The sequence below is a fragment of the Xenopus tropicalis genome, chromosome 3, assembly GCF_000004195.4.
Source record: "Xenopus tropicalis strain Nigerian chromosome 3, UCB_Xtro_10.0, whole genome shotgun sequence".
In the NCBI taxonomy this organism is placed as follows: Eukaryota; Metazoa; Chordata; class Amphibia; order Anura; family Pipidae; genus Xenopus; species Xenopus tropicalis.
Genome location: NC_030679.2, coordinates 119,140,586 through 119,167,446, shown reverse-complemented (window position 1 = coordinate 119,167,446; position 26,861 = coordinate 119,140,586). Strand labels below are relative to the sequence as shown.

The 26,861-nt window shown below is 39.8% G+C and overlaps 1 protein-coding gene across 2 annotated transcripts; it reads left to right on the top strand.

Moving 5' to 3' along the window:
* The first annotated feature begins 6,145 nt into the window (after positions 1-6,145).
* Positions 6,146-25,102, top strand: erlin2 (ER lipid raft associated 2). 2 transcript variants are annotated; one of them, NM_001016719.2, is made up of 12 exons: positions 6,146-6,200; positions 8,124-8,240; positions 9,343-9,424; positions 10,729-10,775; positions 13,729-13,790; positions 14,131-14,256; positions 14,381-14,454; positions 16,435-16,493; positions 17,952-18,043; positions 19,518-19,607; positions 19,736-19,815; positions 20,511-21,363. In NM_001016719.2, exons 2-12 carry the CDS (start codon positions 8,134-8,136, stop codon positions 20,697-20,699), a joined length of 1,008 nt encoding a protein of 335 aa, NP_001016719.1. In that variant the 5' UTR covers positions 6,146-6,200; positions 8,124-8,133; the 3' UTR covers positions 20,700-21,363. The 2 variants fall into 2 exon arrangements, with proteins under 2 accessions (NP_001016719.1, XP_017947582.1); XM_018092093.2 differs by lacking the exon at positions 6,146-6,200 and adding an exon at positions 6,325-7,014 and having other exon boundaries at positions 20,511-25,102.
* Positions 25,103-26,861: the final 1,759 nt, after the last annotated feature.

Here is a 26,861-nt window from a genome sequence, read left to right as displayed (position 1 = left end):
TAATGGATACCCTATACCTGCGTAAGTGATAGCGACAGGCAAGGAAATGCTAGGAGATGTGTGCCTATAGCCCTGCCTCCTACTCATGGAACCAGTACCAGAAAGGTGAGTCCGTAGCCTGTTCTGATCTAGTGATGTGTGGGCCGGCCCAAACCCGCTTGATCCGTAGCCACACCCATGGGTTGCAAGCCTGCCCGCAAATCACCAGTGGCTACTAAAGTGTTAATAAAGTCTGACTATTCTAACTTATTTCAGGTGTATTTTCACAACACATCTCATATTTTGTTAAAATTGTGCCAAATTTGTGCTTTTGTGGGCAAAATGCGCTGTATTATCTCTTGGTGTAAATTCACTGTGAAAAATTGGCAGTCGATTTTCCTCATAATACAAATGTAGCAGTAAAAATCTAGAGAATTACTCCAAGAAGAAATGATGCGTGTGGGAGGAGGTGATATAGAAAATTAGATACAAAAGGGGCTGCCCTTGATGGCAGTTCCCCAACCTGAACCCGGAGAATCTTCTCTTGGTGAACATGTACTTTTAGCAAACTGGGGAAAAACTAGAGAAGCAATGTGAATTTACGGCAATGCAAAAATAATTTTTACCAATGTGGAGTTGATTCTCCTTAACCCATATTTTATAAGTAAAAAATGTAATGTATGTATGTATATTTCTATTTGGATACTTATGTAAACAGCGCTGTACAGCAGAACAATAAATTAATAAAGACAGGGGGTCACTACAATGATGGATAAATAAATACAAAGTATAATATTGAATACAAATAAATAAAAAGTACAGTTGCATTAAAGATTCCACAGAGCTAAATGTCAAAGAGACAAGAGAATGGAGGTCCCTGCCCTGTAGAGCTTACACTCTTAATCTACATACTACAAATATGAACTTTCACCCTTTAGAAAATAGGCCCATTAGAACTCTGCTTGTGCCCCATACTACGTTTTCTCATTTCCACCGCCGACCGCCTGCTGTCGGGTCATTTATATGCGTGTGCCTGCCTGCCCTGTCCCTGTGGGGACATCAAAGATAATAAAGTCCGGAGCAGGTATATAAATAATGACGACTTGCTGGGACAGCTTTTTGTCAACAAATTAGGAGCATCATTTGCTATATGCAGGCACAACTGGGACAATAATAATAATAAACAATAATACATATAAGGTACCCCGTTTACTTTTCGTGCTGGCATTGAGGTTGTGTAAGAGGATGCCAATGGTACACCCATAATGATGCCAATACAACACGAGTGCCATTTATAATCAGAAGCGAGTATCACAGTATTGCCTCTGCCTTTTAGGAGTGGAGCCATCAGGTAAACAAACTGCAGTGAAAAGGACCTAGGACAGAATTCCAGATGAGGGTATAAGAGGGGATGGAGTTTAATGGGAGTGATTTGGGTAACTGGAGTTCAAGGGAAACCAGAAGGGGGCACTGTGACCTATTTTTCACCATGACCAACCAAAGTGCATCCACAAGTATAAAGGGCATCCTTTACATGGATGTGCCATCACACAAGCCGATGGAGGGATTGTAAGGTTTTCTGGAACAGACCATAATGTCAGGTTAAATTTGGATGTCATAACTTGTACAATCCTTTTCCAGAGTAGCAACATTAAAACTGCCTGGTACTTTATAAATAAATAATAACAAAACAACATATTTTCCAGGCCAAGGCAAAATTCCCACTGTGCTAACAATAAATCACCCTGGAGTGATATCTGATGCTTAACAGCCCCCCAGATGAATTTCATTACTACACCAAATCCACAAAGGATCGTAGAAACTCTAACATAACTGCGTCTGTCCTTTCTCATGTATATTAGTCTAAACCTGTCACCATAATTAGGCTTTAAAGTACATTGTTTGTACTATGTAAATAAAAATACACAGGCACACAAGGCATCAGTCTACTCACAGACCACAAACTACTAATTGGAAGAAATAACTCCATGGGCTGAAATAGACTGTATAATGGGGAGGGGGTGCTCTTTGGTTAATAATGTAGTTAAGCTCTTATGAATGCAATACAGACTTTTAGGATTGCCACCTTTCTGTAGGTAAAAGCTGGACATGGGGATCAGTATGTATGTATATCTTTATTTATGAAGCGCTACTTACGCTGTACAGTAGGGAAAGACTGCACAATTAAGGAGAATTAAAGTGCCCTATATAAAGGACTCCTCCAGAGGACCCTCTCAACTACAACACCCACACTCCCATGTAACTAATCATACACAGCAAAGCAACAAAGTGGATTTCAGGTCTGGATTTGTGGGCAGGCCACAAAGCGGTATCTTTAGTTAAAGGAACTGTAACACTAAAAAATAAAAATGTGTTAAAATAATTAAAATATGATGTACTGTTGCCCTGCACTGGTAAAAATTGTGTGTTTGCCTTAGAAAGACTACTATAGTTAATTGAAATAGCTGCTGTGTAGCCATGGGGGCAGCCATTTTAATTGAAAAAGGAGAAAAGGCACAGGTTACATAAGAAGATAACAGATAAACTGTGTAGAATACAATGGGAATCTATGCTACTTATCTGTTATCTGCTTAGTAACCTGCGCCTTTTCTCCTTTTTTCAATTTAAATGGCTGCCCCCATGGCTACACAGCAGGGTATTTATATAAGCTGTAGTAGTGTTTATGAAGAAAACACACAACTTTTATCAGTGCAGAGCAAAAGTATATAATATATTAATTATTTTTATACGCTTTCATTTTTTGGTGTTACTGTTCCTTTAAAGGCAGCCAGCCTAGTGGTACCCATAAGAGATATCTCCCCCTGGCAGGGTTGGCAACCCCCATGTCTGGATGGTTATTGTTCCACCCATGGCTCTCTGACCAGGAGCACATGCAGTTAAAGTCAATCTGGTTCCACTTTCCATGCTCCTTGCAGTATTCCATAGTTTCGGTGACGTGGTTTGGACAGGAAGAGAGGCCTCTGCAAGTTTTCTATGATGTATGGAGCACCTCCATTCTCATTCTATGGGGAGGAGCTTTCCTGTACTGGGTGTAACATAGCAACACAATGTAAAAGAAAGGTGACTAGACTACAGGTCAAGTCACCAAGCAAATATCTGATGGATTGAAAATTGTGCAGCATTTATTACATTCTCCCAATAAGTTGAAGTTGTGCTTTTCCTTTCAGGCTGGTTAAGGGGCAGCACATAACATGAAGCAACATCATTTTTCTAGAAAGGCAAAAATGTACTGATTCTGACTCCTAATACATTCAAATTGTAATGAAAAAAATACAATAAGTTACAATGTCCCATTTCAAATATAATAGTCATAATAACGTACAGGTATGGCACCTGTTATCCAGAATAAGGGATGTTTCCATGAGTTATATCTTCATACCTTCAGTCTACTAAAAAATCATTTGGGCATTAAATAAACTAATATTTATTTTAGGATTGTTTTGCCTCCAATAAGGATTAATTATATCTTAGCTGGGAACAAGCACAAGGTACTGTTTTTTGTTTTTAATTATAGAGAAAAGGAAATCATTTTTAAAAATGTTAATTATTTGATTGAAATGGAGTCTGTTGGAGACGGAAGTAATTCAGAGCTAATATGGGGTAATGGATCCCATACCTGTTCTTCGCTGCTGTAAGAATAAAGCCCAACCTCACCCCTAACACTCCCCCTGCACCATCTGCTCATTTGCAGCCATCTGTAGCTCACTGCCAGCCCTACCAGGTAGTTTGCCGCCACTTGTCACCAGTCCTATCCCCAGTGCTCCATGTAGAAAGGGCTAGGCACGAAGAGAGAAGTGGGAACTGTGCAACCCCCGTCCCCCCAGACTCGCACCAAAGGCACCTGCCTACCCCTAGTTCTATCTCAGTATTATCTAGGGGGCTAGTAACACAACACTACAGTCAGATTTCAGGACATTATGCTTTCAGTCCACTCATATGTTCACCCACTCCATGAAGAACACTGCAGGAGGGAATCCGAGAATGAAGGAAGGTGCATCTACTAATGATAACTAATAGAGCCCTATGCCATACAGGGTCATTTTACGGCACCATTGGGCCCAGGGCAATATTTATTGGTGGGCCCCCACTGCCCCAAGAAATTTGTGATAGAATAACTCTCAAGCATGTGAAGTTCAATAACGTCAAGCAGTTAAGCAATGGTCTGCGCTTACTGAAGTAGAAATGATGCCCAAGATAAATGACAAAATGGTAATGCTGGTAATGTTATATACCATGCAGCAGAGCTATTCCAGTTGATTAAAATGAGGGGTCTGCCATCTCTGCAGGAAGCTTCTGCTAAAAGTTATATGAAAGGTGTGCTAGTGACCCCCCTATCCTGGTGGGCCTTGTGCAAATGGCCCTTTTACCCATTTATTAAGGCACAAGGACCAATATTACATAGTTTCATAGTTACATAGGGTTGAAAAAAGACGAGAGTCCATCAAGTTCAACCCTTCCAAGTAAACCCAGCACGTGAAGTAGAAGTTAGCTAGGGAAAAAAGTTGAACCTGATGAACCCCTTCTTTTCTTCCTCTGCTACTATGTAATTATGTGATACATTTCTGTAAACAAAAGGCGCCACAAAAAACCTAACATCATATTCTTTATTTGAGAACTAAAAAGTATTAGCATTTCAATTTATTTTTAAATGGACAACACAAGAATGTTCATGGGCCCCCTGGGCACCCTTAAGCAGCCCTTTGGATACCAAGCTTTGGAGCGGGTAGGTGGTGCCTTGCTATTGCCGAGAGCACAATTGATTTAAAAATCAGAATTTAGGCTCTTAAAGTTACCGGGGGTGGCTTTTTACAGGCAGCGTTCTCACTTGCCTCATGGTAGCAGCAGGGCCGTATCTGTATATAGGCACCAAAGGGTCTGTGTCTAGGGCGGCACTCGGGTGCCTAAATAACTGTAAAATTACAAAAAAAATAAAACACCGTCCCAGCTGCCTGATGATACCTATATAAATTTGGTGGCAGAGCTGGGGGGTGAGGTGCTGAGGGCAATTGTGGATGGGGGATGTGCCACATCTATGTATGTAAGTATATTTTGATTTATCTAGCACTGCTTATGTATGTAGCCCTGTATGGCATTTCTATAGCCTCTTATGTACACTTAGAGCTCCCTTTAAACAGGCTATGCATTGCATAAGTCAGAGATGCCTACCTGCCTACAGGGGTGTATTTAGGTCTGCTGCCACCCTAGGCACTGGACCTAAATACACCCCCCTTAGGCGTGTAGGTGTCATCACACCCATGCACCTCCATCGCAAGTGTCACTTCCTGACCCCCTATGCCTCAGCACTCCTAGCTCAGTTGTCGGATTTCCTATGGAAAACTGCGGTAGCTGGGGGCAAATATTATTTTATTTTATTTTAATTAAAAAACTAACATATAGGCACCAAGGGCCGCCTATATGTAAATACGGCCCTGTCTGCCCAAACTAAAACCCTCTAGCTGTTGTCCTTGGCTGCCAGAAGGATAGCATTTTTATATCTACCCTATTCCCTCAAAACAGGTTTGTTTTATTTTATATATTTTTTTTTTTTTAAACTGAAATATTTTATTGATTTTTTTAGAAATACAAAGAAGATGTCCTGTTTTTAAAGAGAAGTGAGTTGGTAAATGAGGTAAAGGTAAGAAAGTAAGAAAAAAGGAATATACGATAAACATATAACATATAAATGATGGCTGGGTTATAAATACTACAGTATCTATTTATTTTATACATCATTTCTTATATATTACCCAGCCAATCTGTTCATCGCTCACATCAATCCCTACACCAGTCAATCTTATTTGTCAAGGAACAAAAACACATCTTTGTGTTCTGAGGGAGCCAATACATCTACCAGTAAGAATTATAAATAAAACATTTTAATTACAGATATTTATCCTTAGCTTAGAAGATGAATGAAATAGTAGTACTAGGTAAGTATTTCTTACCCTTATAAATTCCAAATACCGACCTCTGGCTCCACCTGGTGGCATGTATCTACATAAGCACTTCCGTTATTAAAAGGGCAAAGGCGCCCGTAACAAAGATGTCTGCGTGTTCGGCACCTAGCGTGTTCCATACCCAGGGTGAAAGCTATGACGCTCACAGGAGCGACACCCGGAAGAAAGTGCAGTTCTTGCAGGTGTTGCAGAAAGAAGATTAGGATCGATGAGAAGCGGGGCCCTAGAGGTGCAGCAATAAAGGTCGGAAGGACCTCCAACTGGTCTCATAGCGTGGGCTGCAGTTTATTGTGGGTTGTGTGTGTGTATTGGGTGGGGGGGGGGTGGGAAGGAAGTCAGAACAGGGGGTTTATCTTAGCAATGCGAGTTTAAAATGCAGCTTTTTCTCAGTCTCTCACTCAGGCCTTTGAAATGGTTAATAATTGACCTGTTCCACAGACATTATTCTAGCCGGATAGCAGGTCTTGCACCTCCTCTGTAAGCCAAAGCATATGGTGCAATGGTGAAGAGACCATTATTTTAGGAAATTGGATGTATTGTTTTAATTAGTGATGTTTTATATAATGTATCGTGCATGCTTTTACAGCCTGTCAGATACTGTACGAGTCGGTGCATGTGTGGCCGCCTTTAGTTTTACTAGAGATACTGAACTCTGTATAAACAACTCCCTCCCATTGTCCTTTGTTGTGGTTGTTACAGATAAGCCAAGGATGTGGGGAGTTATTAGTGTGGCAGTAAATAATTTTCTGCCTTGCGAGTTATAAACATAAAGCAGTTTCATTTTCCCTGTTTGGCTTAAGAAGTAACAAACACTATACATTTGCTTTAATTCAAATAATAGGTAACAGTATATTTAGCACAAGCGGCAAAGTCGTAAAACAAGATGGGACGCTGCCCCTTTATATAGTAATGCACAGAGGTCTGGTCTTGCTGGGACTGAGCAGCTTTCCATCAGGTAGAAGGGCGAGGAAAGGAATGTGACTTCCCCTGGCAGGGAAATATCAGAACCTACTGCTTCTTTAAAGATGAAGTAAATCTCTCAGTTAAAAATTAACAGGTACTCGCATGCCGCAGGCTTATTTGTCTCTTAAAGTGTTTTCAAAGTTCAGTGGCTACAGAGTTACCAACTAAACTCCTTTATAATTTTATGGGAGTGTTTAACATAAGTATATATTGCCCCATGTATAGACTCTCCAGCAAACAAGTTAGTTGTTAAAGGAAAACTATACCCTCCCTTGTTGACATGAGCTCATTCAATTTTTATGTAGAAAAGGTGCTAAAACACAATCTGAACTTCTAAACGTAGAAATAAATACATTTTTTTTTTTTACACAGACATAAGTGATTCAACTGATTGAAGGAAACCATGATAATACTTATTGTACAGCGCTGCGGAATATGTTGGCGCTTTATAAATAAATGTTAATGTAATGTAATAATCTATGCTTGACTTGTACGAACCACTTCCCTAGCCCTCTTCGACTCACGGTGTAATGCAGCCATTCCCCCTCAGTTTCTTCTATTGTGAAGTGATGAATTTTGTCACTTAAAGTCCCTCTGTTTCCTATATTGGGTGGTGCACAGATTCACACTTTACAATAAAACAAGCATTACACTGCATTGTGAACCTAAGGTGGGGGAGAATGGTTCTTGCAAGTATCATGAGTACCTTCCAATTTGTGGGATCCGGTAAAAATAAAATATCTATTAAAACAAAAAAAATTATATATATATATATATATATATATATATATATATTTATATATATATATATATTTTTTTTTTTTTTCAATTAGTGGTTTTTTGGTTTTTTTTTAACATAAAACCAACTGAATGAACTCATATTAAAAGGAGTTATTATTTCCCTCTAAAAGTAGTTTGCCTTTAGGGCGAAGACACACGTGGCGATTAGTGGCCGTGGGTTTTAATTAACCTAGTCGCAGTGACTTTTTGCCCATATTGTATAATTGTGTCACCACGACAGATCGCTCGCTCGTTTTCGTTGCACGAATTAGTTGCCACAACTTTTTTAAAAGTTGCGCCGACTGATCGCCCAGTGTGTCTTTGCCCTTAATTTGTACCGTGCAGCAGTATTTGTATTTGTGCCATAGCAAAGCATAGAGATGGCTTTTACAGGGCTGAACGATTTCTTTTTCTTTTCCATAGAAACCTGAGAATGTCCCACGCTGGAGCTATCGCTGCCATAGGAGTTGCACTTATTGCTGCTGCTCTCTTCTCAGCTATTCATAAGATAGAAGAGGGGCATGTAGGGGTGTATTACAGGTACACACTAATCATATGATATCATCTGAATTAGCTTTTTCTCCATGCAGCCCCTTCTCCAATATTGCCTACTTAAGGTGGCCATACACACAGTGATTTTCAATCTTTTGTGCAACCAGGGGATTGTTCCCACCCTCCACAGACATTCAGGGCTGAATCATCAGATATGGAGGTAGAAACAATAGAAATTCTACCTCCTTCTGCCGATTCAGCCCTGAACGTAGATTTTGCTCGAGCGCCTTCAATGGTGCCCAATCGAAATATTTTAACCTGGCCAATCGTCAAGCCAACTGATATCCGCAGCCTTTTGTGATATTGGTCGCCTCGTCGAGCCACCATACACGCGCCGAATGTCGTACGAAACAAGGTTTCGTACAATATCATATTCGGCGCGTGTATGGCCAGCTTTAGAGCTGGTGATTGCAACACCCTCTGGCAGTGCACAAGAGAGAGCCTGGTACTCTACATGGAAGGTCAAATTAGAGCAGAGCAAAGACTAAAAATAAATGGATACATAATACAACAGTATATGATTTAGAAAATCACATTTGTCCCTGTCCCAGTGAAGTTTACAGTCTGTGACATTCACCCACACTTGGTCAGTTTTCTCAGGAGCCAGCTAACCTGCCCGTATATCATTTGGGTTGTGGGAGGAAACCTGAAACTAGAGTGCCCGTTTATGGGTTGTTGGTAGTTCACATATATATCTACATATGCTCTAAGGGTTCACAGAAAATCATGAATTGTAAGTGCACTGTTTTGCCGGCTCTCTTTTTAACTCTTTTCCTGCCAGTATTACAGAATCTATGCTATCAGTAATGAAAGTGACTGCCCTCTAATGACACTGAATCTACATTTTGAGGTTTAAGGATAAGGTATGGAAGCAATGTACTGCTTCCATAATGCAACTATACCCTGTCAAACATTAGGGTTAAACTGGGATTATTCATATTTGCTCAGGTTAAGTTGGGGGTAAATTTTATATCTTCCAACAAATACATGTTCTAGAGCAGGACTAACTGCGATGCATGTGATCTGAACCTCTCTATTTTTTATGTAAAGACCTCATTGAGACTGAACCACTTGTTCTCTCTTTCTGTAGGGGAGGAGCCTTGCTGACTTCCACCAGCGGCCCTGGTTTCCACTTAATGCTCCCTTTTATAACATCTTTCAAATCAGTGCAGGTAAGGACAAGACCATACAACGCAGCCCATTGTGTAATCCCTTTCTGCATTGTGTGGCTTTGCAGTGATTTTCACTGTTACAATATGTGGCCTTTATGTTTGGATGATTTCCTTTCATAAGCTTTTGTGTGTGGTTCTGTTCTCTAAAGTAACACTTCTGAACAAGGCGTCTTATATTTAGTAAAAGCATGTCCCCATACAGTTCTGTGCTCTGGGACTTGGGAGTCTTGTTTTCTTTGGGAGGTGTTGCTTTTTGAAAATGTGTACTTTTGATGGGTTATTCATCTGCTGGGAATGCAGGGACCTGTATAACTAGCTTTGCTTGCTTCCGTTGTTCTCATGAATTGGGCAATGTTTGTGCTTCTTACAGTTTGTTTCTGATTTGTAAATCCCATGCTCTGGTGATATCCTATATCACGAGCCTGCCTTTATATGCAACCTTTAGATGTGTCAGTAGTTTCCTATGTGAGTAGTCACATTAATAGTAGGGTGAATACTAAACCAGTAGCCATTTGTTTTACTGAAATGTATGGAGGAACTACCATGTTCAAAATAATGTGCTTGAAAACACCTTGCTTGAGGATATAAATAAATTTTGTAATATAATGGTTGCTTATACTGTAGGCTAAAGGAAGTGACTGATTATTAGTTTAACCTTTATTCCAGTTGGACATTGACAGATGTGGTGGCCAAATTACCCCCCCCCACCAAGCAGGCAGAACAATAGGAAGGGAGCAAGATAACAGCTCCCAGTAGGTATCAGAATAGCACTCAATAGTAAGAAATCTAAGTCCTGCTTGGGACTCCTCCAGTTACATGGGAGTAAGAGAAACAATAGGTTACTTAAAAGCAGTTCTAATGTGTAGTGCTGGCTCCTTCTGAAAGCCCAGACTCAGGCACAATGCATTGAGATGGCGCCTACACACCAATATTACTAAAAAAGAAATACATTTCTTTTTTAGTAATTATTTCTTTTTTTAGAATTATTTGTGTAAACTGTAATTTAGAAATAAAAAATCATGACAGTATCCCTTTTACATATACTAAGGCTGTGCACCCAGTTGAGTTTGAGCAGGCGAGGTGGAGCAGTTTCAGGCTCCTTTGGCCAAGGTTATGTGCCTGCATGAGACCAGAAATTATGTGTCTGTAAATAACAATGTCAGTGTTTCTTCGGTCGTAATTGAGATTTACAAAATACTGGTTTTGGGGGACCCAGATGTATGCATTATTCAGCCCTCCATTGGGTGCTTCCGGTGGGTCACTGCTGTGTAAAAATATTTATTTTATACTACTTTTACCTACAGAGCACAATGCAGACAGATGAGGTAAAGAATGTCCCTTGTGGTACCAGGTAAGGGCTGAATCTTTTCCTGAAAATGCTGTTTCTGTTAGGCACAATAATGCTCACAGTTATTAATCATATCTATTATTTAGTGTAGTGCAGCCAGTTTCATGATATCCTTCAGACACAATTGTTCAGGTATAATGGGGGAAATGTACAAATTGGCACAGCAGAGAATGAGCAGATAAGTGTCTTGTAATGTTACTTCACTTAGAACTAACCAGAGAAATGCCAGATAACATTGTAATCAACTGAAATGCTTTGAAAGTTACATCACTTTTTTATGCTTCATGTCAAAAGTTTTACCCTATAACCAAATTATCTAAGCAGAGCAACATTGCAAGACTTTCCTTTTTTTTCTATTAGCTTAATTTTATCCTATCTGTATCCAGTTAGCCAAAATGAACAGCAGGTGGTGCTGTTTTAAAAAAATATTAGCAGTGTAAAAACTGCTAATATAGTTACATAGTTACATAGGGTTGAAAAAAGACCAGTGTCCATCAAGTTCAACCCATCCAAGTAAACCCAGCACACCTAACCCACACCTACCAATCTATACACTCACATACATAAACTATAAATACAACCACTAGTACTAACTGTAGATATTAGTATCACAATAGCCTTTGATATTCTGATTGATCAAGAACTCATCCAGGCCCCTCTTAAAGGCATTAACAGAATCTGCCATTACCACATCACTAGGAAGGGCATTCCACAACCTCACTGCCCTCACCGTGAAAAACCACCTACGCTGCTTCAAATGGAAGCTCCTTTCCTCTAATCTAAAGGGGTGACCTCTGGTGCGTTGATTGTTTTTATGGGAAAAAAGAACATCCCCCAACTGCCTATAATCCCCTCTAATGTACTTGTACAGAGTAATCATGTCCCCTCTCAAGCGCCTCTTTTCCAGAGAAAACAACCCCAACCTCGACAGTCTCACCTCATAGTTTAAATCTTCCATCCCCTTTACCAGTTTAGTTGCACGTCTCTGCACTTTCTCCAGCTCATTAATATCCTTCTTAAGGACTGGAGCCCAAAACTGCACTGCATACTCAAGGTGAGGCCTTACCAGGGACCTATAAAGGGGCAAAATTATGTTCTCATCCCTTGAGTCAATGCCCTTTTTTATACAAGACAGCACTTTATTTGCTTTAGTAGCCACAGAATGACACTGCCTGGAATTAGACAACTTGTGATCTACAAAAACCCCCAGATCCTTCTCCATTAAGGAAACCCCCAACACACTACCATTCAGTAGATAGTTTGCGTTTATATTATTTCTACCAAAGTGCATAACTTTGCACTTATCAACATTGAACCTCATTTTCCAGTTTGCTGCCCAGTTATCTAATTTTGTCAAATCGCTCTGCAAAGCGGCAGCATCCTGCATGGAACTTATAGTTTTGCACAATTTAGTGTCATCAGCAAAAATAGACACAGTACTGTCTATGCCCACCTCCAGGTCATTAATAAACAAGTTAAACAGCAAAGGCCCAAGGACTGACCCCTGCGGTACTCCACTAACCACACTGGTCCAATTAGAAAATGTTCCATTTACAACCACTCTTTGTACTCTATCCTTCAGCCAGTTCTCTATCCAATTACAAATATTATGTTCTAGGCCAATATTCCTTAATTTGATCATTAACCTTCTGTGAGGTACTGTATCAAACGCTTTAGCAAAGTCCAAGTAGATGACATCAACTGCCATTCCAGCATCAAGGTTCCTGCTCACCTCCTCATAAAAGGCGACTAAATTAGTCTGGCAAGATCTGTTACGCATAAAACCATGCTGGCACAAACTAATAGTATTGTGAACTGCAATGTATTCAAGTACCCTATCCCTTATTACCCCTTCCAAAAGTTTTCCTACTACTGATGTCAGACTAACAGGCCTATAGTTTTCAGGCTGAGAACGGGATCCCTTTTTAAATAACGGCACCACATTAGCAATCCGCCAGTCTCTTGGCACCATGCCAGACCTCAATGAATCCTGAAAAATTAAGTGAAGAGGTTTGGCAATCACAGCGCTCAGCTCATTTAATACCCTGGGATGAATCCCATCCGGCCCTGGACCTTTGTTTACCTTTACATGTTCAAGTCTCTTTTGAATTTCCTCCTGAGTGACCCACGCGTCCGTAGCTAAATTACTAGAACTGGGCATATTACAAGGGAAGCCTTCATTATCTGGCTCCTCAGATGTATAGACAGATGAAAAATAAGAGTTCAAAATTTCAGCTTTTTCCCCGTTTTCATCAACCAACGTACCCCCCCGTGATAATAAAGTTCCCACCCCTTCTTGCTTCATTTTTTTACTATTCACATAATTAAAAAATAATTTTGGATTCTTTTTACTCCTAGCTGCAATATCCCTTTCCATCTCTATTTTAGCTTGCCTGATAGCTTTTTTGCATGCTTTATTTGCTTCCTTGTACCTGATGAAAGTTTCCGCTGTCCCAGCTAACTTGAGTGCCCTAAAAGCACGTCTTTTCTTACCAACCTCGACAATAACACTTTTATTCAGCCATAAAAGTTTTGCTTTGCGATGCCTCTCCTTGCTTACAAGGGGGATATACTGTTGTGTATACCTACAAAGCAATGTTTTAAAGATGTTCCATTTTCCTTCTGTGTCTAACCCCATGAAAAGCCTTTCCCAGTTGACACATTGCAGAGATGCCCTTATACTGGCAAAGTCTGCACGTCTAATATCTCAACAACTAGAAAAGAAAACAATAACAATGACAAAGCTGCTCAGTTGAGCAGCCGCATGTTGTATGTGAGTGGGTATATGTTATATATATATATATATATATATATATATATATATAATGCAAGTTACCTAATAAGTCTTTTATTAATGCTAGTAGTAATATCTTGTATATATTTAAGATGCAATATGTGTTGCATTTTATTTTAACATGAATAATTTGCATAATACCTCATTTCAAAACTCTTGCAGTGGCGGCGTCATGATCTATTTTGACAGAATTGAAGTAGTTAATTACCTGATTCCCAGTGCTGGTGAGTATTTGAAGTGCCGAGAACAAGCTGAGTGACCAGTCAGCTGGCATTGCCTCTTCCAATTAGTTTTAGTGGATGCTAAGATTCTAGTTCAGCTAAAGCACAACTTGGCTGTGTGTGGGGGTTTTGAGCTTGGTCTGTGTATAGCAGGCTCTTTTTGGGGCTGATGACATTCTGTAGGCATACCCAATAACAATTGACTACATATTTCTGACTTGTATTCATGCAGTTCTACCAAACCCAGACAGTTCTGTGTAGTCTCTGCTAGGAAGTTGCAGTGTTTTGGGTGTATTATCCGGAACACCACACAACACTAACCTGTTCTGCACTCTCCCACTAGTGTATGATATAGTGAAGAACTACACTGCCGACTATGATAAAACGTTGATATTCAACAAGATCCACCATGAGCTGAACCAGTTCTGCAGTGTCCATAACTTGCAAGAGGTGTACATAGAGCTGTTTGGTAGGTAACTGGAGAATTCTCGGTAATCTAGAACTCCCCGGGCCTGTGGAGTTTTCACTGGTCCTTCACCTTACAGTTTATGTGACCGTTACAGATGTCTAATTCTGCTTTGTTTTTCTCTCAGACCAGATTGACGAGAATCTTAAGCTAGCGTTACAGAAGGATCTCAACTCGATGGCTCCTGGGCTTGTAATTCAGGTATCTTGTTGCTGTTACATATGCATTGCTGGTTGTTATTAGGGATGCACTGAATGTAGTTTTTTGGGGATTCGTCTGAATTTAAAATCTGAATATTTATTTGCTAATGCAAATTTGTCGAGGGAGGATTTTTCCTAAAGTCCCATGATTGTAAGGGTTCTTATTTGTTGGGCCAAGCACTTGGATCTGGCTGAATCTGATTTCTAAAAAAAAAAAAAAAAAAAAGCCTATGATTCAACTGTTATTGGAGGCTGCACTTATTCAGTGAGACACCAATGCCCTAACCAGGCCCTATATGTACAGCTGCACCTTAGGCCTGTGAAAGCTGGGAATGTCTCTTTGGGTGCTTAATTCTGCGTCTCTGTGTTTAAGCCTGCACGGAAATGCTGAAGTAGACTGCATATGAAATTTACTTAATGCCTTTGAAATAATCCTATTAACATTATACAGTACACATCCCTAAGTATCCTGATTAATCCCTGCTACCTGGACTGTAGGCAGAGTACAATTTAGCCATCAAGCTGCAAACAGTGCCGAGTACATAGAATTTTCATCCCTTCCATTACCTGCTTAGACAAGACTATGGTGTTCAATATCCTTTAGCCGCTGGTAGTAACCATTGGTACATTGTATGGGAAATGCACGGCTATAGGGCCAAGCATGGTGTGAATCAGGGAAGAGCATAGCAAATATGGGGCATATTTATTAAAGGCTGAAATAGAGTTCACCCTGTAGTAAATATTCCCCTACAACTACCTATACAGGTAAATATAGAGTAGTGGGGTACCCTCTGGCCAAATGTGGTGAACTCTAATTTTCTCCAGTTATATTCAATATATCCAGTCCTTGTGCCACTGGCTGCACATTTCTAATACACTATAATGGGAAGCAGCCTCTAGTGGTTCTCTGCATTTTAATCACTACAATCGCTATAATCTTTCCATAGAAAAACTGTTTCTATTTTCCCTCACTTAAAGGAAAAGTATAATCACTGTAGGGGGGGGTGCCAAAATGGTAGGCTCGCCCCAGTTATTGTAATCACTTACCTGATACCCGGGCTCCTGTCATCATAAAACTGCACTGACTTGAGGTAGTTGCGAATAAGCGTTCCTCTTATCAGCTTTTCATTCTACTGCACACGTGCAAGCAGCGCAAAGACAGAAGAAGAAAGAGAAACACTTGCTCACAGACAGGGCCGGATTTGTCTTCTGGGCGCCCCTAGGCCGCCCCCGTTGATTGCCCCCCCCCCCCAATGCGCATGCGCGAACAACCGCTCGCCCCCCCCGGTGCGATACTAATATCTATAGTTAGTATTAGTGGTTGTATATATAGTTTATGTATGTGAGTGTATAGATTGGTGGGTGTGGGTTGTGTGTGCTGGGTTTACTTGGATGGGTTGAACTTGATGGACTCTGCTCTTTTTTCAACCCTATGTAACTGTGCATGCGCATACATTTAAAGCCCCATACGGAGCAGTGGGGAGAAGTTCCCACTGCTCCGTATTGAAAAAAACTTTAAAAATTCCATTGCGGCGGGGCGGCATGCCGCCCCTACATTTCTGCCACCCTAGGCCCGAGCGTTTGTGGCCTCTCCACAAATCCGGGCCTGCTCACAGGTACCCCAGGCTGGTGCAGGTTTCTGCTAACAGAAGCACCAGCAAGGGTATCCGGTAAGTAATTACAATCACTGGGCAGTACCTATCAATTTGGCATCCGTCATTATACCTTTCCTTCAAAGTCTGAAAGTTGTAGTTATCAGCTATAATAGAGAAAGAATGATTTAAAAGTTGCTAAACTGTTAGGCTGACCTTGGTTCCTGAGTCTTTGGGAGAGGTACTTTTATATCCATCTCCAGTGTCAAACCTGCAGAAGTGCTCTGCCACCATCTATATAAGCGAAACAATAATAAAGAAGATAAAACAAACTTGTAGAAACCTGCACATGTATAAAGGGTGTGTAATTATTTTTTTTTTCTCTGCAGGCTGTGAGAGTTACCAAACCCAACATCCCTGAAGCCATCCGCAGAAACTATGAGCTCATGTAAGGAATTTGCCCTTTTGATAAAGATTAACAGGCAGATTTATCATATATAGAAGTAGGACATTCTCACTGGTTTTCCATTCTTTTCCGTGGGGTGGAATCCACTCAGATACTTACTCCCTGACATTTCCAACAGTTATTTTCTTTTTGTCGTGGATACAAAATAGTAAAGCAGCTTGGTATAAAATATATGAGGCATTTCCTGTATAAACAATCATTGTCACTTGATAAATCAGCCTCTGTAATATCTGTATGCTTGGCTACCATATGCCGTGTTCAGGTTCATGGTGTTTCCCAAATTAAAATAAGGTGTTCAAAACCTTTCCTAAAATAAAAGCATAGATAAGCAAAGCTACGAATGTTGCCCCTGAGAGAGAGGGAAATTAGCAGCTCTCTATAAGACTAAAGATTAATTTTCATGCTTCTGTACACTGGAATTTGCATTCATGAGAGAGAGTGCATGCTCATTTTGCTACTCTGGAACATACTGGAGTTAAGAATATAAGGAAAGTTTTCTCAAAGAAATTGACTGGCACAGCACAACCAATGCAGTGAGGGCATCTCCTTGCATTTATTAAGTCAAATACAACCTTTGGCGGCATACTCCCTGAAACATTATATTTAACCCTATAAACACAGGGGAGGTCCCGGTGGTGCATTGATTGTTCTATACCAGTCAATATCTTCAATTATTGCAATTGGTGAGGTGCTAATTCCCCTACAGATTGAGCACTGCACTGCAAATTTATAGGAGCATGGGTTGTGCAGTTGCTACCTTAGTTGCTACCTTGTACATGCAATGGAAAGTTTTCTTACCATTCATTTTATAGGATTTGGCCCTCTGTGAGTTCCCAACTTTGTTTTTTTTTTATTAGAGCCTCTGTTGTAATCTGGGGTCCATACTATCAGTTATTCACAGGAAATAGACTCCCTATAAGGCTCAAGGGATGACTTAGATCTGTTTAAAACAAAATCAATATGCCCTTTCTGCTTCTATTTGTTATTGCTCTGTCACTAGTGGGCCTTTATGCCTCCAACTACACGCTGTCGTCAGCCAAAGAAGGTATTGTAAATCTGTGTCTTATCTCTGTAGCATCCTTATTAGGATGAAGACACTGAGCTACTAGTAGCAGCTACTTTTTCACAGCTACTAAACTCCAGAAAATACCCTGCCATAGACAATAATGAGAATTGCCTCTGCTAAACCACACGTAGAGACAATTATCAGTAAATAATCAGCATTGTCTATTTAGTAGCCACAACAAGTAGCTGCTACTAGTAGCTCCATGTGTCTTCACTCTTAGAAGTGACCGAAACTGAGACTTTCAAAATTTAAGTAAAAGAAGGGGTTATTTGCTACAGAAACGCACACACAAAAAATATATGTGGGTTCTAGATTCCTTTTGTCTTTAACAACCTGGAAAGTTTAATTTGCATTTGTTGTATCTTGGTCTGCAGGGAAAGTGAAAAAACCAAACTGCTCATTGCTGCCCAGAAGCAGAAGGTTGTGGAAAAGGAGGCTGAGACTGAGCGGAAGAAAGCCATTATTGGTGAGTGATAGAGAGTTACAAAAACATTGAGTTTTTTCCTCCTGAAAGTGCTGATATACTGCTCCTCTGCTCTGGCCAAACACATTGTTGCTCCCATCATGCTCCACTAAATGTGGTCCAGCTCTCTCCGTTATGTGATGAAAGTACAGGTATGGGATCCATTATCCAGATTCCCAATATGCAGAAAGCTTCAGGGAAGGCATCTTCCATTTTAATCAAAGAAATAAAGTTTTACAATCTATTTCCATTTTCTCTGTAGTAATAAAACAGTACCTTGTACTTAGCACAAACTAAGATATAATTAATCCTAATTGGAGGCAAAACAATCCTGTTGGGTTTTAATGTTTAAATGATGTGGACCCAGCTCCTGAGCATTCTGGATAACAGGTCTCATGCCTGTACTGAAGGTGCAGGAAAAAGTTGATATACCGTGCTAGCCAGTCAAAATGTTACAGGGTAACCCTTTTGAAATAAAAATGAACAAAAGTGGTCTAAAGGTGATACTGTACCTTTATTGGCTAACTAAGATAACCATAGCAACCTTTCAGAACATTTTAGTTCCATTTTAGTAATCAGCTTGAAAAAGGAACTAAATTGTTCTGAAAGCTTGCTATGGTTATCTTAGTTAGCCAATAAAGGTATCACCTTTATACAACTTTTGTTATTTTTTATTTCAAAGGGTTACCCTGTAGCCACTGGTGGAATATATAAAATGTTAAAGGGATTCTGTCATGGGAAAACATGATTTTTATTTTTTATATAAGTGCATTAGTAAAGAGCACTGCTCCAGCAGAACTCTGGACTGAAATCTGTTTTCAAAAAAGCAAAGATTATTTTATATTTAATTTTTTTTCGTTTCCCCAGGTGCCCTTAGCCATGTGGCTTGAGCTCTGGTTAACTTCAGTCAGTCTCTAGGGCTACATTTTTTAGGCAGGCGAAGGGAAGTGGGTCTGCTTTCTTCCACAGCTCTGTATTGGCACTGACTTGTACATCTTCCGCCAGAGTGCAGGTACACGGAGTGGAGCAAAGATTGGCCTTAAAGGAATACTGTCATGGGAAAACCTGTTTTATTCAAAATGCATCAGTTAATAGAGCTTCTCCAGCAGAATCCTGCATTGAAATTTGTTTTTCAAAAGTGCAAACAGATTTTTTTTTTTTTTTATTGAAATTTCACATAAGAGAAACAATAAGTGATCTGAAAGCAAGGCACCTAATTACAACCTACACACCAATATTACAACTAAAAAAAATATATTTGTTGGTTCAAGAATAAAATTGTAAATAGTAAAGTGAATTATTTGCTATGTAAACAGCATAGCATCTTCAGGCCAATCTCTTCTCTGCTCCATGTACCTGCACTCAGGTGAAAGCAGTACGTGTAAGTGCTGATACACAGAGCTGCTCATTATTTTGGCTGACTGGCTGCATAATGATGGTAAACAATAAAGCTTTGTTATATGTTTTTTTCCAACAGAGGCAGAAAAAGTTGCTCAGGTGGCAGAGATCAAATATGGGCAGAAAGTCATGGAGAAGGAAACCGAGAAGAAAATTTCTGAAATTGAAGGTGGGCTATGGAAATACACCTCTAACTGAGATAGTTTGTGAGGTCATATCTAGCAATGACACTTATAGGAGACTGCAAGGCCATAGTAGCCCTGTTGAAAAGCAAACAATCTCTACTCTTCTATGCAGATTCTGCGTTTGTTGCGAGAGAGAAGGCAAAAGCTGATGCCGAGTATTATACTTCACAGAAAACGGCTGATGCTAACAGGGTATGTAAACAGACACAATGTCCTAATTCCTATATTCCATCAATTTAATTGTCCTTCATACCTATGTTTCCCTTTGCATTTTCTCTGTCTCTCCTTCTTAACCTCTACCTGCACCAGTGGTGCTCACTAAATACTAGAATTCTTCAGTAACCAGTGCCAGTGACCTTTGACCTGCACATTCTACTCTCAGTATATTAAATACCCAGATAGCATTGCTGTTCTTATATGAACAGTTCAAATGCTCTCCTCTTCAAACAATTTCAGAAAGTGACCCTTGCAACTGCATTAATGCTATGTGCTGTGGGTTGTTACACACTCATTGGACACATTGTGGCTTGCAGCCCCTCGTGCCCTTTCCCTGTCAGTTATATTCTGTATAATTGATAATGGCTCATGTCCTCTGACAGAAACCCACTATATAACCTCTACTGTAAAAAAACAAAATGTTCTATTTTGAGGGACAGTATTAGATGGCATCATAAGACTATAAGGTTTAGTTCAGATGCATTTCCTGTACCCCATTGATGAAGGTTTTTATTTGCTATTGAGTGCTGGCTCTGCCATCCTTTCCTTCTTTTCTGCCCAATGCCCATCCCCTATGCACTTGTTTCCTTACCCTGCACTTGATTCTTTAACTTCATCTCTCTTGTCACTACCCCAACATATAACCTTCTTCTTCATTTCTCTCTGTGCAGCTTAAACTAACCCCAGAATACTTGCAACTCGTGAAATATCAGGCAATTGCGGCCAACAGTAAGATCTATTTTGGCCAAGATATCCCAAACATGTTCATGGACAGCTCGGCAGGGCCTTCAGTTCAGTCAGCGACACTGCTTCAGGATGATTCACCAGCTCTTAATGAACCTGCAGTAGGCGACGAGTAAAAGTAGGGCCTGGAGGCCGCAACCTTTTTAGGAACAAATATTCAAATTGGAACAGCAATCTTTTTTTTTAAATTAAAACACATTTGTATGTACCATTCAAACTTATTGCATAAACACCTGCAATTTTAATAAGGTAAGAGGATATTAGCTCTGGGACTATAGAAACAAACACTTTTGTATTCATCGAGCGGAACAAACCAAATGATTTACATCGAGGGTCACGGGTATTATAAAATTATATACATGCGGGGCTGCAGTTTGGCACACTGCGTCTTCGTGTATAGTTACTTAAGGCATATTATTTACAGTGAAGTATAAACATATGAAAAATGTTCTTATTTTGATTTCAAACTTGTTGGTGGCATTGCCTATGTAGTAACTCCCCAAATTGCCCTCCATTGTCCCCTGTGAGCATCACCACTAAGCATCAGTTCTTGTGCTTAAAAATAAGAATCAACTGACAAATTGCGAAACTGGTTTTCTCATAGGGGTCATATCATGAATTTGTAACCCGAGCATTGGTCCTGTCACAGCAGGGAAGGGGCAAAATGCTGATCTGCATGGGCCTCGTCTGGGCCAAAAAGCTGGGGGTTACACATTAATGATATTAGCAGTGAAAAACTGAAAATCTAGTAAATTGTGAAAACTTAACTTAAAAAAAAAATGTAAGTTACGAAAGTGCTCACAGGAACATTCTGGGCAATTCAACGATATATAGTAAAATGGAGTACAGCTTAAAAGTCATTACTTTTTTAGATACGCAACTTCTGTACAACTATAACTCTCAGTAGCCTTCAATTGTGGCTTTATGTTGGAGAGCTGCAGTTTGGACATAACTGTTGCAATGAAGGAAATCTCCTGGGGCATAAATGTGAAGCAGCTCAGCTTATTATGAACCCATAACACTATTAGCAAGATATGTGCAGATGTATGCGCTCCCCTGCCTACTGTGCTCCGTTGCATCTGCAGACTCTTGCACAGATGCCCATGTCTGGTGTTAGAGGATACTGGAAGTAGGGGGGTGGGTAGGTTGGGTTTTATATTACTACTCTATAAATGCATGCATCCGCCTCATGCGCCTACCTATCTATTAAAGGAGAATTAAAGCCTTAAAATGAGTGTGTCTACAAAAAATACTCTATTTTATATGCTCAGCAGAGAGGTTCAGCAGCCCTGTAACACTAATGTTACAAAGTTGTCCAATGAAGCACCACATCTTGTTAGGCCAGCCTTTGAATGTCAGTGACACTGCACATGCTCAGTGTGCTTTGGGCTGCTGTTTAGAAACTAATCTAAGGGGTCTTCAGAAATCTCTGAGCAGAAAAATGAGGTTCAGCTGTAGAGAAAAACCTGATGCCACAGTGCACTGATTTCTAGTCAGCCTTGTTTTGTGATTTCTAGATGATATATAGATGTATACATACACTGTATACACTGACAGCAGCACAGAGTATGTGCAGTGAATCAGCAGTAAAGAAGATGAGGAGCTACTGGGGGCAACTTTATTAGATCCCTGCTAAAGGGCTCTAGTCACCATGGAGTCACCATGTAGAACCCCAAAACATAATGTGCAGCATTTCTAGCCCAATCCCAATTCTGCGCTAAGCTTTAGTTCTCCTTTAATAAAATTCTAACATCCTACATAAGCGCTGCTTTGCATTAGGTTGACGTGGTGACCTTTTTTGCGTTACCTTGTTAGGCTAAGGCTTCTGTTTACTGCACAATGCTTAATAACAAAGTGAAAAGAATTAATGTTTCTCCATATAGATATGAAGATATTTTTTTCTTGCAGTTAGACCTGTTCTCTGGTAACCTTTAATCAGATAGAGCAATTTAATGATTATTTGCTTTGCATTCAGATCATATGGACTCCTCAGGAATTTCATGTTAGGGCTGTTGCTCTAAATTTATATGGCTCTTATGCACTTATTCACTCTCTAGTGTGTTTATATGGGCTTTTACGTTGTACAGTCAGTCTCTAGTTACTCTCTATTTGGATACACGTTGCATCCCGTTTTACCATCTCACATTTAGTAGCAAAATGACAATGCAGCAATGTATTTTTTGTTTGCAAACTTCTTGGAAATGTTACATTGCGTTGAACGTGGAAACTGTGGGATATAAAGGCTTAGTTTTTTGACTGATGTAGCTCTGGGGCTGTAAACTGTATAATGGTAACAAATGTGCACCAACTGCTGTTCTGAACCCTGCATTATAATGGGGGCCCCCTACACAGCCCTTAGCCCTCCTCCTTACAGCATTACTGGGTACCCCCTAAATGGGACCATTTGCTGTAAAAAGCATGGTAGTGCAGCAGGGTTGGTGGGCTTTATCTTTCTTCAGTCTGGACCAAAAGCAGCACCAGATGGAGCACACCAACCCTGCTGTGTTTCTCCCCTTTGTTTTTATACAGGTATTTAGAGGGTCCCTGCTGGTGTGGTTTGGGAGGGCTCTGGAGGGGGCAGTTTTTACTCTGTATTTAGTTCTCCTTTATAAAACGACTGAAAAGTACCTGTCACTGTGATGATTCTCACAGGGATCCGGTTTTGCTGGGTTAATACCCTTTGCAGGAGGATCCTCCAGGCCAGTGATCCCCAGCCAGTGGTTCAGGAGCAGCATTTTGCTAACCAACCCCTTGGGTGTTGCGCCCAGTGGCCTCAAAGCTGTTGCTTATTTTTGAATTCCTGCCTTTAGGGCAAGTTTTGGTCGCAAAAAAAAAACAGATGTACTGCCAAACAGAGCCTTCTTTAGACTGCCAGTCCACATAGGAGCTAGCCCTTATTTGGCACCCTCATTTTCATTCTTGAGTTGCTCCCTAACTCTTTTTACATTTGAGTGTGGCTCACTGGTAAAAAAAGATTGGGGATCTTCAACTGCAAGTGTTTAGGAGAGAACATTAGACAATTTTTTTTGTCTGAGGTTATACAACCTGTTTATGTCACTGTTAAAATAACATTTATATGTATGAGAGCTTTGATCAAATCTTAGTGAGGTACAAACTAGGAAATAACGTAAGAGCAGTACTTCAACAAGTTTTTAAATCATTTATAATCCACTTATTCCTTTAGGTTGTGTAAGAGTAAATCAAACTATGCAGCCTCAATTTAAACACAAGCGATATTAAAGCAAATATTTGATGTTCTGAAATAAGGCATTATTGTTCTTGGCAACTATCTAAATATAGCCTTTGGGTAAATAGGTGAGTATTCTCTTAGGAGCATATTTATCCAACACTTCAAAATATTTTGCAATGTCCCTTTTGGTCCTACCTATTGGTCACCATCCCTTTAAGTTATCCAGTGGGCCGAATTAAATGGGTATTGTTGCATTTGGTCATCCATCGCAATGGACATTGGAGCAGACAGCCTAATGTGGCAGGAAGGAAAGGGAAATTGCAGCTCATCTCACTTGTTTATATATGTATATCTTGCTTGTCCAGTAGGAAGGGGTATTGTCGGATTACTTTTTTTCAGTTTGAAAAGACTGATTGTGATCAAACAGGGCTGAATAGAAGGCCTGCCAAAAACTGACACCCTAAAGTACCATATATGGCCGGATTGTCAGGCCGGATAGTCTGAACCAGCCAAACTGCCTGGCCAAATCTGCATGTATGACCAGCCTTAAGGAAAAAACAAGCAAGCTAAATTGCCACAGCAAGCTAAATTGGCAACTGGGAGCTAATAAAAATTGGAAGCCCATGAGCCTGAATTATTTGCCACATTAGTATGTCTTCAAAGCAAATATTCATACAACATTGTTTAAAAGGAGACATTTTGCACACTGCAAGGTGCCCTTTTTTTATTATAAGGAATGTGATCTCCTTCTGCGTGTCTGTTTTCACTGTCCAGGAGCCCAGAAGGTCCTGTAAGCAGCTGAAATACATACATGAAACACACTACTCTGCTTAAAATGTAGTAGGGAGATTCTAGTTATACCACTGGTTGAACTTTATTGTTCTGGACACTTTATGAGTTGGGTAAAAAATTCTAAAGACCTTCTACCTTTATAGAGCAATTCAAATAATATTTTAATGTCCCAATTGTAAATGATGCCACTTTTGTGGGGATCCCAGGGTATTACAAATATAGAGTTTATGTTTGGGGTCTGATTTAGTGAATGTTGTTTCTTTACAGTTCCCTAAGCTTTACATTATTCTGAGCACTGAGAAAGTTGAAATGACACTACTTTATGCAGTTCTCTAAATTGTATTTCAGTTTTCTAATTGATGTTATGGTAATGCCATGTTTTATTTTTTTCTGCATAGATGAAATTTGACAGATTGTAAAAGATATTTGTTTGTCTAACGCTGTGCTCAAACTAAACATCATCCTGCCATTGGTACTACCTAATGGGTAATGTTTACTGAACAAATAAATAAATAGATTTGTATTTGCCTTTTCCTATTTGCTGTTGTCTGTACTGTCCCAAAACTTCAGTTCGATACTCATGAAAGCCAGAACTATTTTGTTTTTTTTGTGTTATGTGCCTTTCTATTGCTTTTACACCGAATATTCCTTTTTATATCTACAAGAGGGAACTCTTAGGGGGAGATTTATCAATCCACGAACGGTCCGATCGTTTGTTCGATCGGACCGTTCATGTTTTCTGCGACTTTTTCGTTCCTTGCGTATTTTCACAGTTTTTTTCGCGTTTATTTTTCGTACTGTGTGTAAAAAAAAAAAAAAAAAAAAGCCCACAATTATCGTATCCAATCCAAATTTTTCCCATTCGCGATTCGAATTTGTGTCTTAATAAATCTGCCCCATAGAATCTCTCCACAGAGTACATGCTCCCTTCCCATAAACTGGTGTTGCTATGAGGGAATCTAGACTCTGTTTGGGGCTAGTCTGTGGGCAGGTTGGGGAACTTGCTGGCTTAGAAAGAGCAAAGGACTAACTAAGTGGAGTGAGGACTAGGTTTAGAATTCTCATCTACAGGATACCCATCCAACAAAGGGTATAATAAAAAGATTCTTGAAAGCTACTAAAACAGTATTCTTTCTCATATTTTCTAATAAAATTAAACAAGAGTCTGCAGGCTGTTCTAGGTACACAGAGGAAATCGGGAAGGATGCGGGCAGCTTTAAAACTGTAAAAAAACACACAAAAAGGAATCTTGCCCATTTATGACCACCTGGTTCCCCCTGGTCATTCCCACACCAAAATAATAATGTCACTTCAGGAAGGAACTTCTTCAGGTGTGTTTGGGTATGGAAAGACAATGTAAAGTCAATGTGGGTGTGTGGGCCGGGTCAGATCACAGGGGTGTGGGTCTACCAAAACAGATCTGTGCAGGACTCTGAAACAAGGCAGGATTTATAATTGTGGTTTGAGCTATAATTTTATAACTTTTTTGTTGATGAAGCTTGGAAACCACCAGGCTAAAAGACCCATCTGTTCTTAAGGACTAGGTATTACTGTACCTCTCTTTCTCACAAAGCTAATAAATTCAAGGGACTTCACTCTGTACTTGATATTATCAATGGTTATTGTGATTTATGTTCATTCCATTGCTAGAGATATCTGCCTTGTGTCATAAAACAGCCTGCCAGGTATGTCTGACTAATAAAAAACAGGCTGTGCCACAGAGGCTTCCGACACTATCTTCTGGGTAAAATAAGTGACTGTGTGATGAACGTGGAATCAACTGTTGGAAAGAGAGAACAGAAATCCCCCAGACCACATAAAACATGAAAGCAACGGAGAGACCAATTTATGTTCAGAGCATGGATACCAAGAAAAGAAGGAAAAGCAAGAACATGGCCTGGCTGCGAAAGCAAAGATAGAATATGTCAGTGATCTCATTAACAACACTCTCCCATCCACAAAATAGCACATTGCAATGGTAATAATAACTTTACAAATACTGTAAGACTGATATACTGATAAACACTCTCCTCAAAAACAATGCACCAACACATTTCTTATACTTTGTTTGCCTTTTCTTAATTCTTATCTTTGAGGGGTTACAGAGCACATGATAAATTGATTCTCTTTTTTTTTTTTTTAAATAAGTTTCGATTTTGCATATTTTTTCAATACAAACAGGTAAAATAACAAAAAGAAGAAACGAAAACAAGGTGAGGCAGAGGCACCATATTGAAAAGTTAACAGAAAATAAAGAGGAGTGTTGTACATTCAGACAATTTGTAGATCTAGCCAT

What these genes read in the sequence shown, in the direction of transcription:
- erlin2 (XM_018092093.2), top strand. Translation starts at nt 8,134, where the DNA reads ATGTCCCACGCTGGAGCTATCGCTGCCATAGGAGTTGCACTTATTGCT. An exon ending in CGCAGAAACTATGAGCTCAT is followed by an intron (nt 16,494 to 17,951) that starts GTAAGGAATTTG and finishes CTTGGTCTGCAG; the next exon opens with GGAAAGTGAAAAAACCAAAC. An exon ending in GAAAATTTCTGAAATTGAAG is followed by an intron (nt 19,608 to 19,735) that starts GTGGGCTATGGA and finishes TCTTCTATGCAG; the next exon opens with ATTCTGCGTTTGTTGCGAGA.